This window comes from Coregonus clupeaformis, chromosome 37 (genome assembly GCF_020615455.1).
Source record: "Coregonus clupeaformis isolate EN_2021a chromosome 37, ASM2061545v1, whole genome shotgun sequence".
Classification (NCBI taxonomy): Eukaryota; Metazoa; Chordata; class Actinopteri; order Salmoniformes; family Salmonidae; genus Coregonus; species Coregonus clupeaformis.
The window spans coordinates 32,093,882-32,107,558 of record NC_059228.1 but is presented as its reverse complement, the minus strand read 5'-3'; the positions used below and the strand labels follow the sequence as shown (position 1 = coordinate 32,107,558).

Below are 13,677 nucleotides of genomic sequence, written 5' to 3'. Positions count from 1 at the left end.
TAATACGACATGTAGCCTATTTGAAACGATGAGCCCTTCTTACAGTCACCTTTACCTGTTGTTTATTAAAATACTTTTCATTCAAATCCATATGGTTTGGTTTCAATACTTCAAAAAAACCAAATGGTAGGTCCAGTTAGTCACAAAATTAGAATGGGTGTTGGTTAAATGAGGATTTTAATGAACGGAGCGAATTTGTAACGGCAGTTTTTTGTTCCTGTGAGCGGTTGGAAAGGAAGTGGAACGCTGGCAGCCAGTACCACTACCGCTCAACTCCACTCACATACTCTGGCTGGAATCAGAATCATAACATGAGTATCGGTTATAGGTCCACAAACATGTAAATACTGTTAACATTGTGAATGGAGATGTTGTCAAAGCACTTTGAATAAAAGCTTTGACGTGACTTACGGGGTTGCCCTTGGGACCGTCGTCTCCTCCAGGTCCGCGGGCGCCTGCAGGACCAGCAGCTCCAGGTGGTCCTGACTCTCCCTTCTCCCCGGTCTCTCCTCTGGGGCCCTGGAGAGAAGATGTCAGCATGGTTAGCACACTGATATCAGAACTATCTCTCTCTCTCTCTCTCTCTCTCTCTCTCTCTCTCTCTCTCTCTCTCTCTCTCTCTCTCTCTCTCTCTCTCTCTCTCTCTCTCTCTCTCTCTCTCTCTCTCTCTCTCTCTCTCTCTCTCTCTCTCTCTCTCGTCTCCTGTCTCTCCTGTCTCTCCCCTGGGACCCTGAAGAGAGACACGTCACAACTGTTATCATACTGAGCATCAGTGGGTGTCACATCAAAGCCGTCACCATCTCTCGGTGTCTGTCTCACCATCTCTCGGTGTTTGTCTCTCTCTAGTAACTGGCCTATTCCAGCAGACCTGCGTGTGGATCTGATTTTCAGTCCATTCCAAAGCAGCACCTCTCCAATCGTTAACGGGACCGGTAAAGTTTGATCTGTCCCTGTTCCCTGTTCCCCCCCTACCTGTCACTATCTGTCCCTGTTCCCCCCCTACCTGTCACTATCTGTCCCTGTTCCCCCCCTACCTGTCACTATCTGTCCCTGTTCCCCCACTACCTGTCACTATCTGTCCCTGTTTCCCCCCTACCTGTCACTCTCTGTCCCTGTTCCCCCCCTACCTGTCACTATCTGTCCCTGTTCCCCCTACCTGTCACTATCTGTCCCTGTTCCCCCCTACCTGTCACTATCTGTCCCTGTTCCCCCCTACCTGTCACTATCTGTCCCTGTTCCCCCCTACCTGTCACTCTCTGTCCCTGTTCCCCCTACCTGTCACTCTCTGTCCCTGTTCCCCCTACCTGTCACTCTCTGTCCCTGTTCCCTCCCTACCTGTCACTATCTGTCCCTGTTCCCCCTACCTGTCACTCTCTGTCCCTGTCCCCCCTACCTGTCACTCTCTGTCCCTGTTCCCCCCTACCTGTCACTCTCTGTCCCTGTTCCCCCTACCTGTCACTATCTGTCCCTGTTCCCCCCTACCTGTCACTATCTGTCCCTGTTCCCCCCCTACCTGTCACTATCTGTCCCTGTTCCCCCCCTACCTGTCACTCTCTGTCCCTGTTCCCCCTACCTGTCACTATCTGTCCCTGTTCCCCCCTACCTGTCACTCTCTGTCCCTGTTCCCCCCTACCTGTCACTATCTGTCCCTGTTCCCCCCTACCTGTCACTATCTGTCCCTGTTCCCCCCTACCTGTCACTCTCTGTCCCTGTTCCCCCCTACCTGTCACTCTCTGTCCCTGTTCCCCCCTACCTGTCACTATCTGTCCCTGTTCCCCCCTACCTGTCACTCTCTGTCCCTGTTCCCCCCTACCTGTCACTATCTGTCCCTGTCCCCCCTACCTGTCACTCTCTGTCCCTGTTCCCCCCCTACCTGTCACTCTCTGTCCCTGTTCCCCCCTACCTGTCACTCTCTGTCCCTGTTCCCCCCTACCTGTCACTCTCTGTCCCTGTTCCCCCCCTACCTGTCACTATCTGTCCCTGTTCCCCCCTACCTGTCACTATCTGTCCCTGTTCCCCCCCTACCTGTCACTCTCTGTCCCTGTCCCCCCCTACCTGTCACTCTCTGTCCCTGTTCCCCCCCTACCTGTCACTCTCTGTCCCTGTTCCCCCCCTACCTGTCACTCTCTGTTCCTGTTCCCCCCTACCTGTCACTATCTGTCCCTGTTCCCTCCCTACCTGTCACTATCTGTCCCTGTTCCCCCCTACCTGTCACTCTCTGTCCCTGTTCCCCCCCTACCTGTCACTATCTGTCCCTGTTTCCCCCTTACCTGTCACTCTCTGTCCCTGTTCCCCCCCTACCTGTCACTATCTGTCCCTGTTCCCCCCCTACCTGTCACTCTTTGTCCCTGTTCCCCCCCTACCTGTCACTATCTGACCCTGTTCCCCCCCTACCTGTCACTATCTGTCCCTGTTCCCCCCCTACCTGTCACTATCTGTCCCTGTTCCCCCACTACCTGTCACTATCTGTCCCTGTTCCCCCCCTACCTGTCACTCTCTGTCCCTGTTCCCCCACTACCTGTCACTCTCTGTCCCTGTTCCCCCCTACCTGTCACTCTCTGTCCCTGTTCCCCCTACCTGTCACTATCTGTCCCTGTTCCCCCCTACCTGTCACTCTCTGTCCCTGTTCCCCCCCTACCTGTCCCTGTTCCCCCCCTACCTGTCACTCTCTGTCCCTGTTCCCCCCCTATCTGTCCCTGTTCCCCCCTACCTGTCACTCTCTGTCCCTGTTCCCCCCCTACCTGTCACTCTCTGTCCCTGTTCCCCCCCTACCTGTCACTCTCTGTCCCTGTTTCCCCCCTACCTGTCACTATCTGTCCCTGTTCCCCCCCTACCTGTCACTATCTGTCCCTGTTCCCCCACTACCTGTCACTATCTGTCCCTGTTCCCCCCCTACCTGTCACTCTCTGTCCCTCTTCCCCTCCTACCTGTCACTCTCTGTCCCTGTTCCCCCCCTACCTGTCACTATCTGTCCCTGTTTCCCCCCTACCTGTCACTATCTGTCCCTGTTCCCCCCCTACCTGTCACTATCTGTCCCTGTTCCCCCACTACCTGTCACTATCTGTCCCTGTTCCCCCCCTACCTGTCACTCTCTGTCCCTGTTCCCCCACTACCTGTCACTCTCTGTCCCTGTTCCCCCCCTACCTGTCACTCTCTGTCCCTGTTCCCCCCTACCTGTCACTATCTGTCCCTGTTCCCCCTACCTGTCACTATCTGTCCCTGTTCCCCCCCTACCTGTCACTATCTGTCCCTGTTTCCCCCCTACCTGTCACTATCTGTCCCTGTTCCCCCCCTACCTGTCACTCTCTGTCCCTGTTCCCCCCTTCCTGTCACTCTCTGTCCCCCTACCTGTCACTATCTGTCCCTCTTCCCCCCCTACCTGTCAAACTCTGTCCCTGTTCCCCCCTACCTGTCACTATCTGTCCCTGTTTCCCCTACCTGTCACTATCTGTCCCTGTTCCCCCCTACCTGTCACTCTCTGTCCCTGTTCCCCCTACCTGTCACTATCTGTCCCTGTTCCCCCCTTACCTGTCACTCTCTGTCCCTGTTCCCCCCCTACCTGTCACCATCTGTCCCTGTTCCCCCCCTACCTGTCACTCTCTGTCCCTGTTCCCCCCCTACCTGTCACTATCTGACCCTGTTCCCCCCTACCTGTCACTATCTGTCCCTGTTCCCCCCCTACCTGTCACTATCTGTCCCTGTTCCCCCCCTACCTGTCACTCTCTGTCCCTGTTCCCCCACTACCTGTCACTCTCTGTCCCTATTCCCCCCCTACCTGTCACTCTCTGTCCCTGTTCCCCCCCTACCTGTCACTATCTGTCCCTGTTCCCCCCCTACCTGTCACTCTCTGTCCCTGTTCCCCCCCTACCTGTCCCTGTTCCCCCCTACCTGTCACTCTCTGTCCCTGTTCCCCCCTACCTGTCACTCTCTGTCCCTGTTCCCCCTACCTGTCCCTGTTCCCCCTACCTGTCACTATCTGTCCCTGTTCCCCCTACCTGTCACTATCTGTCCCTGTTCCCCCCTACCTGTCACTATCTGTCCCTGTTCCCCCCTACCTGTCACTCTCTGTCCCTGTTCCCCCCTACCTGTCACTCTCTGTCCCTGTTCCCCCTACCTGTCACTCTCTGTCCCTGTTCCCCCCTACCTGTCACTATCTGTCCCTGTTCCCCCTACCTGTCACTCTCTGTCCCTGTTCCCCCTACCTGTCACTCTCTGTCCCTGTTCCCCCACTACCTGTCACTCTCTGTCCCTGTTCCCCCCTACCTGTCACTCTCTGTCCCTGTTCCCCCCTACCTGTCACTATCTGTCCCTGTTCCCCCCTACCTGTCACTCTCTGTCCCTGTTCCCCCTACCTGTCCCTGTTCCCCCCTCCACCTGTCACTCTCTGTCCCTGTTCCCCCCTATCTGTCCCTGTTCCCCCTCACCTGTCACTCTCTGTCCCTGTTCCCCCCTACCTGTCACTATCTGTCCCTGTTCCCCCCTACCTGTCACTATCTGTCCCTGTTCCCCCCTACCTGTCACTATCTGTCCCTGTTCCCCCCTACCTGTCACTCTCTGTCCCTGTTCCCCCCTACCTGTCACTATCTGTCCCTGTTCCCCCTACCTGTCACTCTCTGTCCCTGTTCCCCCTACCTGTCACTATCTGTCCCTGTTCCCCCTACCTGTCACTATCTGTCCCTGTTCCCCCCTACCTGTCACTATCTGTCCCTGTTCCCCCCTACCTGTCACTATCTGTCCCTGTTCCCCCCCTACCTGTCACTCTCTGTCCCTGTTCCCCCCCTACCTGTCACTATCTGTCCCTGTTCCCCCCTACCTGTCACTCTCTGTCCCTGTTCCCCCCCTACCTGTCACTCTCTGTCCCTGTTCCCTCCCTACCTGTCACTCTCTGTCCCTGTCTGTTTTGTTCTGACACTGTAAACAGATAGAAGAGCAGACAGCCATGTCAATATGACCTGATGGACGCAGAGTAGAGGAGGAGAGAGGGTCTACGTCCCAAATGGCAAATGCATCCCCTACGGGCCCTGGTCAAAGGTAGTGCACTAAATAGGGAAATAGGGTGCCATTTGGGATGCAGCCAGATGAACCTATCAGTGACTAGTGTACTGTAGTGTACTGTAGTGTACTGACAAAACCTGACAGGACTATACAGCCACAAACCACAGCATAGACAGCGATCAATGATCAACGCTCTTGATATGAATTTAATGGGCTGGGGTTGGATGGAAGCATAGCTGTGATCTATGATATTGATCCTAATGTCCCCTCTTTCAGAGAGGCTTGATCGAAGAGTTGACATTCAGGCAGTCGGCGCCAAGTATTTCCTATGCAGAAAACCCTGCTATAGTTAGGAGCAGCCTGGGTAGAAGAGTTGGCCACAGCACATATAATACAGTAAGGACCAGCCTGGGTAGAAGAGTTGGCCACAGCACATAGAATACAGTAAGGACCAGCCTGGGTAGAAGAGTTGGCCACAGCACATAGAATACAGTAAGGACCAGCCTGGCTAGAAGAGTTGGCCACAGCACATAGAATACAGTAAGGAGCAGCCTGGGTAGAAGAGTTGGCCACAGCACATAGAATACAGTAAGGACCAGCCTGGCTAGAAGAGTTGGCCACAGCACATAGAATACAATAAGGACCAGCCTGGCTAGAAGAGTTGGCCACAGCACATAGAATACAGTAAGGAGCAGCCTGGGTAGAAGAGTTGGCCACAGCACATAGAATACAGTAAGGACCAGCCTGGCTAGAAGAGTTGGCCACAGCACATAGAATACAGTAAGGACCAGCCTGGCTAGAAGAGTTGGCCACAGCACATAGAATACAGTAAGGACCAGCCTGGGTAGAAGAGTTGGCCACAGCACATAGAATACAGTAAGGACCAGCCTGGCTAGAAGAGTTGGCCACAGCACATAGAATACAGTAAGGACCAGCCTGGGTAGAATGTGTTTGCGTTCTAGAAATCGTTGGGGAGGTACTAACGTCCGTGGGCGTGGCCTAGCGCTTGGCCGGAGTAAGGTGTCTGGGTAGCCAAGAAAACTGTACGTAGCCTGGTCCCAGATCAGTTATACCATCCCTCTCCTCTCCTAAAAGGAACCTAACTTCCCACTGTTGTTGTGATGAATAGTTCAGAGCTGAGACTGTGATAATGATGATGTGCTAAGAGAACGCCCTGTCTTTGGACTAAACTGTGAATCATCAGCGGGGGACGCAGTAAGAGGAAGGACTTTCTACTGTGACTGTCACTAATAATAAACAATGCTCAATTAGAGCTGCAATTAAGGAATATGAACACCCCGATTTGTAACCTAATCACACACTGCTATACATAAATGAAAATACATTACACTAAGAAATGTTGTGTTTTTTTGGCTGTTTTAGCTGTTCTTATTATAATTTATTGACTGAAACATGTAGATGTTCTGTATTTGAATCAAACAGGATACTTACTCCACCTCCAGGCTCTCCAGATGGTCCAGGGTTGCCGGCTTCACCGCTCTCTCCCTTTTCTCCATTGCCTCCCATAGAACCCACTCCACCGGGAGGGCCTTGGGAACCCTGTGGATAGGATACAAAACAACCAATCAGCCAATCAATCAACCCTTCAGTCAATCAATCAACCAATCAGCCAATCAATCAACCCTTCAGTCAATCAATCAATCAACCAATCAGCCAATCAATCAACCCTTCAGTCAATCAATCAATCAACCAATCAGCCAATCAATCAACCATTCAGTCAATCAACCAATCAACCAATCAATCAACCAATAATCAGGCAATCAATCAACACATTAATCAATCAATCCTTCAGTCAACCAATCAACCAACCAAGCAATCAATCAATCCTTCAGCCAAGCAATCAATCAGCCAAGCAATCAACAAATCAATCAATAAAACAAACAACGAACCAATTAATCCACCAACCAACTAAATAACAAACCAATCATTCAATCAATCAATCAATCAATCAATCATACAAAACGTCAGTCATTCAATAGGTCATCATAACACAGGGTATGGAGCAGCATGTAGTGTAAAGACATGTTAAACTATTCATAATAATAATATACTTTAGCGTAATGACATGTTAAACTATTCATAATAATAATATACTTTAGTGTAAAGACATGTTAAACTATTCATAATAATAATATACTTTAGCGTAATGACATGTTAAACTATTCATAATAATAATATACTTTAGCGTAATGACATGTTAAACTATTCATAATAATAATATACTTTAGCGTAATGACATGTTAAACTATTCATAATAATAATATACTTTAGCGTAATGACATGTTAAACTATTCATAATAATAATATACTTTAGCGTAATGACATGTTAAACTATTCATAATAATAATATACTTTAGCGTAATGACATGTTAAACTATTCATAATAATAATATACTTTAGCGTAATGACATGTTAAACTATTCATAATAATAATATACTTTAGCGTAATGACATGTTAAACTGTTCATAAAAATAATATACTTTAGCGTAATGACATGTTAAACTGTTCATAAAAATAATATACTTTAGCGTAATGACATGTTAAACTATTCATAATAATAATATACTTTAGCGTAATGACATGTTAAACTATTCATAATAATAATATTCAGTAGAATCAGACACTTACGTCAGCTCCACTAGAACCCTGGGGACCTCTGGGACCGGGAGGTCCAGGTGGACCCTGTCAACATAAACAATAAACAATCAACAATAACACCATGTCAACATAAACAATAAACAATAAACATTAAGACCCTGACATCAGAGATATGTGTGAGACAAACACAGGCTGGATCCAATATTGTAGCTTGGATCTACTTGGACATATGTACTGTGGTGTTATTCCAAAATGGCTGACTTACCATTGTATCTACATCTGTACTGTGGTGTTATTCCAAAATGGCTGACTTACCATTGTATCTACATCTGTACTGTGGTGTTATTCCAAAATGGCTGACTTACCATTGTATCTACATCTGTACTGTGGTGTTATTCCAAAATGGCTGACTTACCATTGTATCTACAACCGTACTGTGGTGTTATTCCAAAATGGCTGACTTACCATTGTATCTACAACCGTACTGTGGTGTTATTCCAAAATGGCTGACTTACCATTGTATCTACAACCGTACTGTGGTGTTATTCCAAAATGGCTGACTTACCATTGGGCCGACGTCACCGTTCTCTCCCTTCTCTCCTGATGTACCTGGCAGGCCCTGAGGAAGGAGAGATACTCTTTAATACTCAACGACAAAGACGTGTTCACGCTGAATAATGTACCAATAGTCCGTAATGATGATACCGAATGAAATGGATAAGGTAGCTCTTGACATTTCATTACACTATTTTCGATCCACCTTCTAACTTTCCTAACAACATATCAATAACTCCGATTACACAATATGCATATTTTATGACATGTTTATCACACAGTAGCATAACAGAAATGAACTCAAAACAGTCATTAGAAATGCATGCTGATGCAGATTGAGTGTGTAGAGATTCACACGCACCGCACTGCAGCAAAATACTGTGTAATACTGTGTGTGTGTGTGTGTGTTTATGTAGAATGCATGAACAAACCCAAAACCCTTGTAGAATAAACATATAATTATTCAGCAGGAACACCTAGGTAATTATTGTCTACAGGAGGCCTGGCTATAATCACACCATCTAAATTACAGACTGCGATGTGATTCGTCAACGTCCACAGGAAACAGGAACTAAAGCTAGCTGAAGACAATCAGTTGTTGTCTTGTGTTGTAAAGAGAGGCAAAGAGAGAGAGAGAGAGAGAGAGAGAGAGAGAGAGAGAGAGAGAGAGAGAGAGAGAGAACGTGAGAGAGAAAGTGAGAGAGAAAGTGAGAAAGAGAGAGAGACAGACAGAGAGAGCGAGAGAGAGAAAGAGAGAGAGAGAGAGAGATGAGAGAGCGATGGAGAGAGAGAGAGAGAGAGAGAGAGAGAGAGAGAGAGAGAGAGAGAGAGAGACGGAGAGAGAGAGAGAGAGAGAGAGTACTTTAATTGATATGTGGGCATAATAATACAGTGGTAATAGTTTAGTTTCTGAACTGACAGGAGGTATCAGTCATTGTGATACTATATGAGAAACTTCAGGCTCATTTAGTTGATTTATGTTGGTCATTGGAGCGAGAGTTCATTTATTTACCTCTGTGAAGACTGAAACCTCTGTCATTATAAACACTGAGAAGACTGAAGCCTCTGTCATTATAAACACTGTGAAGACTGAAACCTCTGTCATTATAAACACTGTGAAGACTGAAACCTCTGTCATTATAAACACTGAGAAGACTGAAACCTCTGTCATTATAAACACTGAGAAGACTGAAACCTCTGTCATTATAAACACTGAGAAGACTGAAACCTCTGTCATTATAAACACTGAGAAGACTGAAACCTCTGTCATTATAAACACAGTGAAGACTGAAACCTCTGTCATTATAAACACTGAGAAGACTGAAACCTCTGTCATTATAAACACTGAGAAGACTGAAACCTCTGTCATTATAAACACAGTGAAGACTGAAACCTCTGTCATTATAAACACTGAGAAGACTGAAACCTCTGTCATTATAAACACAGTGAAGACTGAAACCTCTGTCATTATAAACACTGAGAAGACTGAAACCTCTGTCATTATAAACACAGAGAAGACTGAAACCTCTGTCATTATAAACACAGAGAAGACTGAAACCTCTGTCATTATAAACACAGAAAAGACTGAAACCTCTGTCATTATGAACACAGTGAAGACTGAAACCTCTGTCATTATAAACACAGTAAAGACTGAAACCTCTGTCATTATAATGTAGGTGTGTGAGGAGTGAACATCAAATTGATGTCCTAATATAAAGGAAAACGTACAGTACCAGTCAAAAGTTTGGACACACCTACTAATTCCAGGGTTTTTCTTTATTTTTACTGTTTTCTACATTGTAGAATAATAGTGAAGACATCAAAACTATTAAATAACACATATGGAATCATGTAGTAACCAAAACGGTTTTAAACAAATTCTTCAAAGTAGACACCCTTTGCCTTGATGACAGCTTTGCACAATCTTGGCATTCTCTCAACCAGCTTCATGAGGTAGTCACCTGGAAAGCATTTCAATTAACAGGTGTGCCTTGTTAAAAGTTAATTTGTGGAATTTCAAATCAAATGTTATTTGTCACATAGGCCGAATACAACAGGTGTAGACCTTTCAGTGAAATGCTTACTTACAAGCCCTTAACCAACAATGCAGTTTTAAGAAAGAATACCCCAAAAAATCACACATAAATACGATATAAAATAATACGAAATAAATGTAACAAATAATTAAAGAGCAGCATTAAAAATAGCGAGGCTATATACAGGGGGTATCGGTACTGAGTCAATGTGCGGGGGCACCAGTTAGTCGAGGTAATTGAGGTAATATGTACATGTAGGTAGAGTTATTAAAGTGACTATGCATAGATAATAAACAGAGAGTAGCAGCAGCGTAAAAGAAGGGGGAGGGGGGGGGTCAATGCAAATAGTCTGGGTAGCCATTTGATTAGATGTTGATTGATTAGATGTTCAGGAGTGGCTTGGGGGTAGAAGCAGTTTAGAAGCCTCTTGGACCTAGACTTGGCGCTCCGGTACTGCTTGCCGTGCAGAAGCAGAGAGAACAGTCTATGACTTGGGTGGCTGGAGTCTTTGACAATTTTTAGGGCCTTCCTCTGACACCGCCTGGTATAGAGGTCCTGGATGGCAGGAAGCTTGGCCCCAGTGATGTACTGGGCCGTACGCACTACCCTCTGTAGTGCCTTGCGGTCGAAGGCCGAGCAGTTGCCATACCAGGCGGTGATGCAACCAGTCAGGATGCTCTCGATGGTGCAGCTGTAGAACCTTTTGAGAATCTGAGGACCCATGCCAAATCCTTTCAGTCTCCTGAGGGGGAATAGGTTTTGTTGTGCCCTCTTCACGACTGTCTTGGTGTGCTTGGACCATGTTAGTTTGTTGGTGATGTGGACACCAAGGAACTTGAAGCTCTCAACCTGCTCCACTACAGCCCCGTCGATAAGAATGGGGCCGTGCTCGGTCCTCTTCTTTTTCCTGTAGTCCACAATCATCTCCTTTGTCTTGATCACGTTGAGGGAGAGGTTGTTGTCCTGGCACCACACAGCCAGGTCTCTGACCTCTTCCCTATAGGCTGTCTTGTCATTGTCAGTGATCAGGCCTACCACTGTTGTGTCGTCGGCAAACTTCATGATGGTGTTGGAGTCGTGCCTGGCCATGCAGTCATGAGTGAACAGGGAGTACAGGAGGGGACTGAGCACGCACCCCTGAGGGGCCCCCGGGTTGAGGATTAGCGTGGCGGATGTGTTGTTACCTACCCTTACCACCTGGGTGCGGCCCGTCTGGAAGTCCAGGATCCAGTTGCAGAGGGAGGTGTTTAGTCCCAGGGTCCTTAGCTTTGTGATGAGCTTTGAGGGCACTATGGTGTTGAACACTGAGCTGTAGTCAATGAATAGCATTCTCACATAGTTGTTCCTTTTGTCCAGGTGTGAAAGGGCCGTGCGGAGCGCAATAGAGATTGCATCATCTGTGGATCTGTTGGGGCGGTTTGCAAATTGGAGTGGGTCTAGGGTTTCTGTGATAATGGTGTTGATGTAAGCCATGACCAGCCTTTCAAAGCACTTCATGTCTACAGACGTGAGTGCTACGTGTCGGTAGTCATTTAGGAAGGTTACCTTAGTGTTCTTGGGCACAGGGACTATGGTGGTCTGCTTGAAACATGTTGGTATTACAGACTCAGACAGGGAGAGGTTGAAAATGTCAGTGAAAACACTTGCCAGTTGGTCAGCGCATGCTTGGAGTACAAGTCCTGGTAATCCGTCTTGCCCTGTGGCCTTGTGAATGTTGACCTGTTTAAAGGTCTTACTCACATCGGCTACGGAGAGCGTGATCACACAGTCGTCCGGAACAGCTGATGCTCTCATGCATGTTTCAGTGTTACTTGCCTCGAAGCGAGCATAGAAGTAATTTAGCTCGTCTGGTAGGCTTGTGTCACTGGGCAGCTCGCGGCTGTGCTTCCCTTTGTAGTCTGTAATAGTTTGCAAGCCCTGCCACATCCGACGAGCGTCGGAGCAGGTGTAGTACGATTCGATCTTAGTCCTGTATTGACGCTTTGCCTGTTTGATGGTTCATCGGAGGACATAGCAGGATTTCTTATAAGCGTCCGGGTTAGAGTCCTGCTCCTTGAAAGCGGCAGCTCTACCATTTAGCTCAGTGTGGATGTTGCCTGTAATCCATGGCTTCTGGTTGGGGTATGTCAGTACAGTCACTGTGGGGACGACATCATCGATGCACTTATTGACGAAGCCAGTGACTGATGTGGTGTACTCCTCAATGCCATCTGAAGAATCCCGAAAAAGATTCCAGTATGTGCTAGCAAAACAGTCCTGTAGCTTAGCATCTGCTTCATCTGACCACTTTTTTATTGACCGAGTCACTGGTGCTTCCTGCTTTAGTTTTTGCTTGTAAGCAGGAATCAGGAGGATAGAATTATGGTCAGATTTGCCAAATGGAGGGCGAGGGAGAGCTTTGTACGCGTCTCTGTGTGTGGAGTAAAGTTGGTCTAGAGTTTTTTTCCCTCTGGTTGCACATTTAATATGCTGGTAGAAATGAGGTAAAACGGATTTAAGTTTCCCTGCATTAAAGTCCCCGGCCACTAGGAGCGCTGCCTCTGGATGAGTGTTTTCCTGTTTGCTTATGGCCGTATACAGTTCATTGAGTGCGGTCTTAGTGCCAGCATCGGTTTGTGGTGGTAAATAGACAGCGACGAAGAATATAGATGAACTCTCTTGGTAGATAGTGTGGTCTACAGCTTATCATGAAATACTCTACCTCAGGCGAGCAAAACGTTGAGACTTCCTTAGATATCGTGCACCAGCTGTTGTTTACAAATATACATAGACCGCCACCCCTTGTCTTACCAGAGGCTGCCGATACAGTGTATAACCCGCCAGCTGTATGTTATTCATGTCTTCGTTCAGCCACGACTCTGTGAAACATAAGATATTACAGTTTTTAATGTCCCGTTGATAGGATATCCCTGCCTGTAGTTCGTCCACTTTATTATCAAGCGATTGTAAGTTGGCCAATAGTATCGATGGCAAAGTCGGATTAACCACTCGTCGCCGGCTCCTTACCAGGCACCCCGATCTCCTTCCGCGATATCTCCTTTTCTTTCTACTGCGAATGACGGGGATGAGGGCCCTGTCGGGTGTCTGGAGCAAATCCCTCTCTTCCGACTCATTAAAGAAAAATGATTAGTCCAGTTCAAGGTGAGTAATTGCTGTTCTGATGTCCAGAAGCTCTTTTCGGTCATAAGAGACAGTAGCAGCAACATTATGTACAAAATAAGTTACAAACAATGCGGAAAAACACACAAAATAGCACGGTTGGTCAAGAGTCCATAAAACGGCAGCCATTCCCTCCGGCGCCTTTTCTTTCCTTCTTAATGCGTTTGAGCCAATCAGTTGTGTTGTGAGAAGGTAGGTGTGGTATGCAGAAGATAGCCCTATTTGGTAAAAGACCAAGTCCATATTATGGCAAGAACAGCTCAAATAAGCAAAGAGAAACGACAGTGCATCATTACTTTAAGACATGAAGGT

General features: G+C 47.4%; 1 protein-coding gene across 1 annotated transcript in view; it reads right to left on the bottom strand.

The window, feature by feature from the left end:
* LOC121580574 (collagen alpha-1(XI) chain-like) overlaps nucleotides 1–13,677 on the bottom strand; it is a 197,293-nt gene that overhangs the window by 25,290 nt on the left and 158,326 nt on the right. The window contains exons 45-48 of the mRNA XM_041895525.2: nucleotides 8,181–8,234; nucleotides 7,646–7,699; nucleotides 6,448–6,555; nucleotides 412–519 (exon numbers count right to left, since the gene is read on the bottom strand). Coding sequence (XP_041751459.2) covers nucleotides 412–519; nucleotides 6,448–6,555; nucleotides 7,646–7,699; nucleotides 8,181–8,234 — 324 coding nt within the window. The remainder of the gene's footprint in view (nucleotides 1–411; nucleotides 520–6,447; nucleotides 6,556–7,645; nucleotides 7,700–8,180; nucleotides 8,235–13,677) is intronic.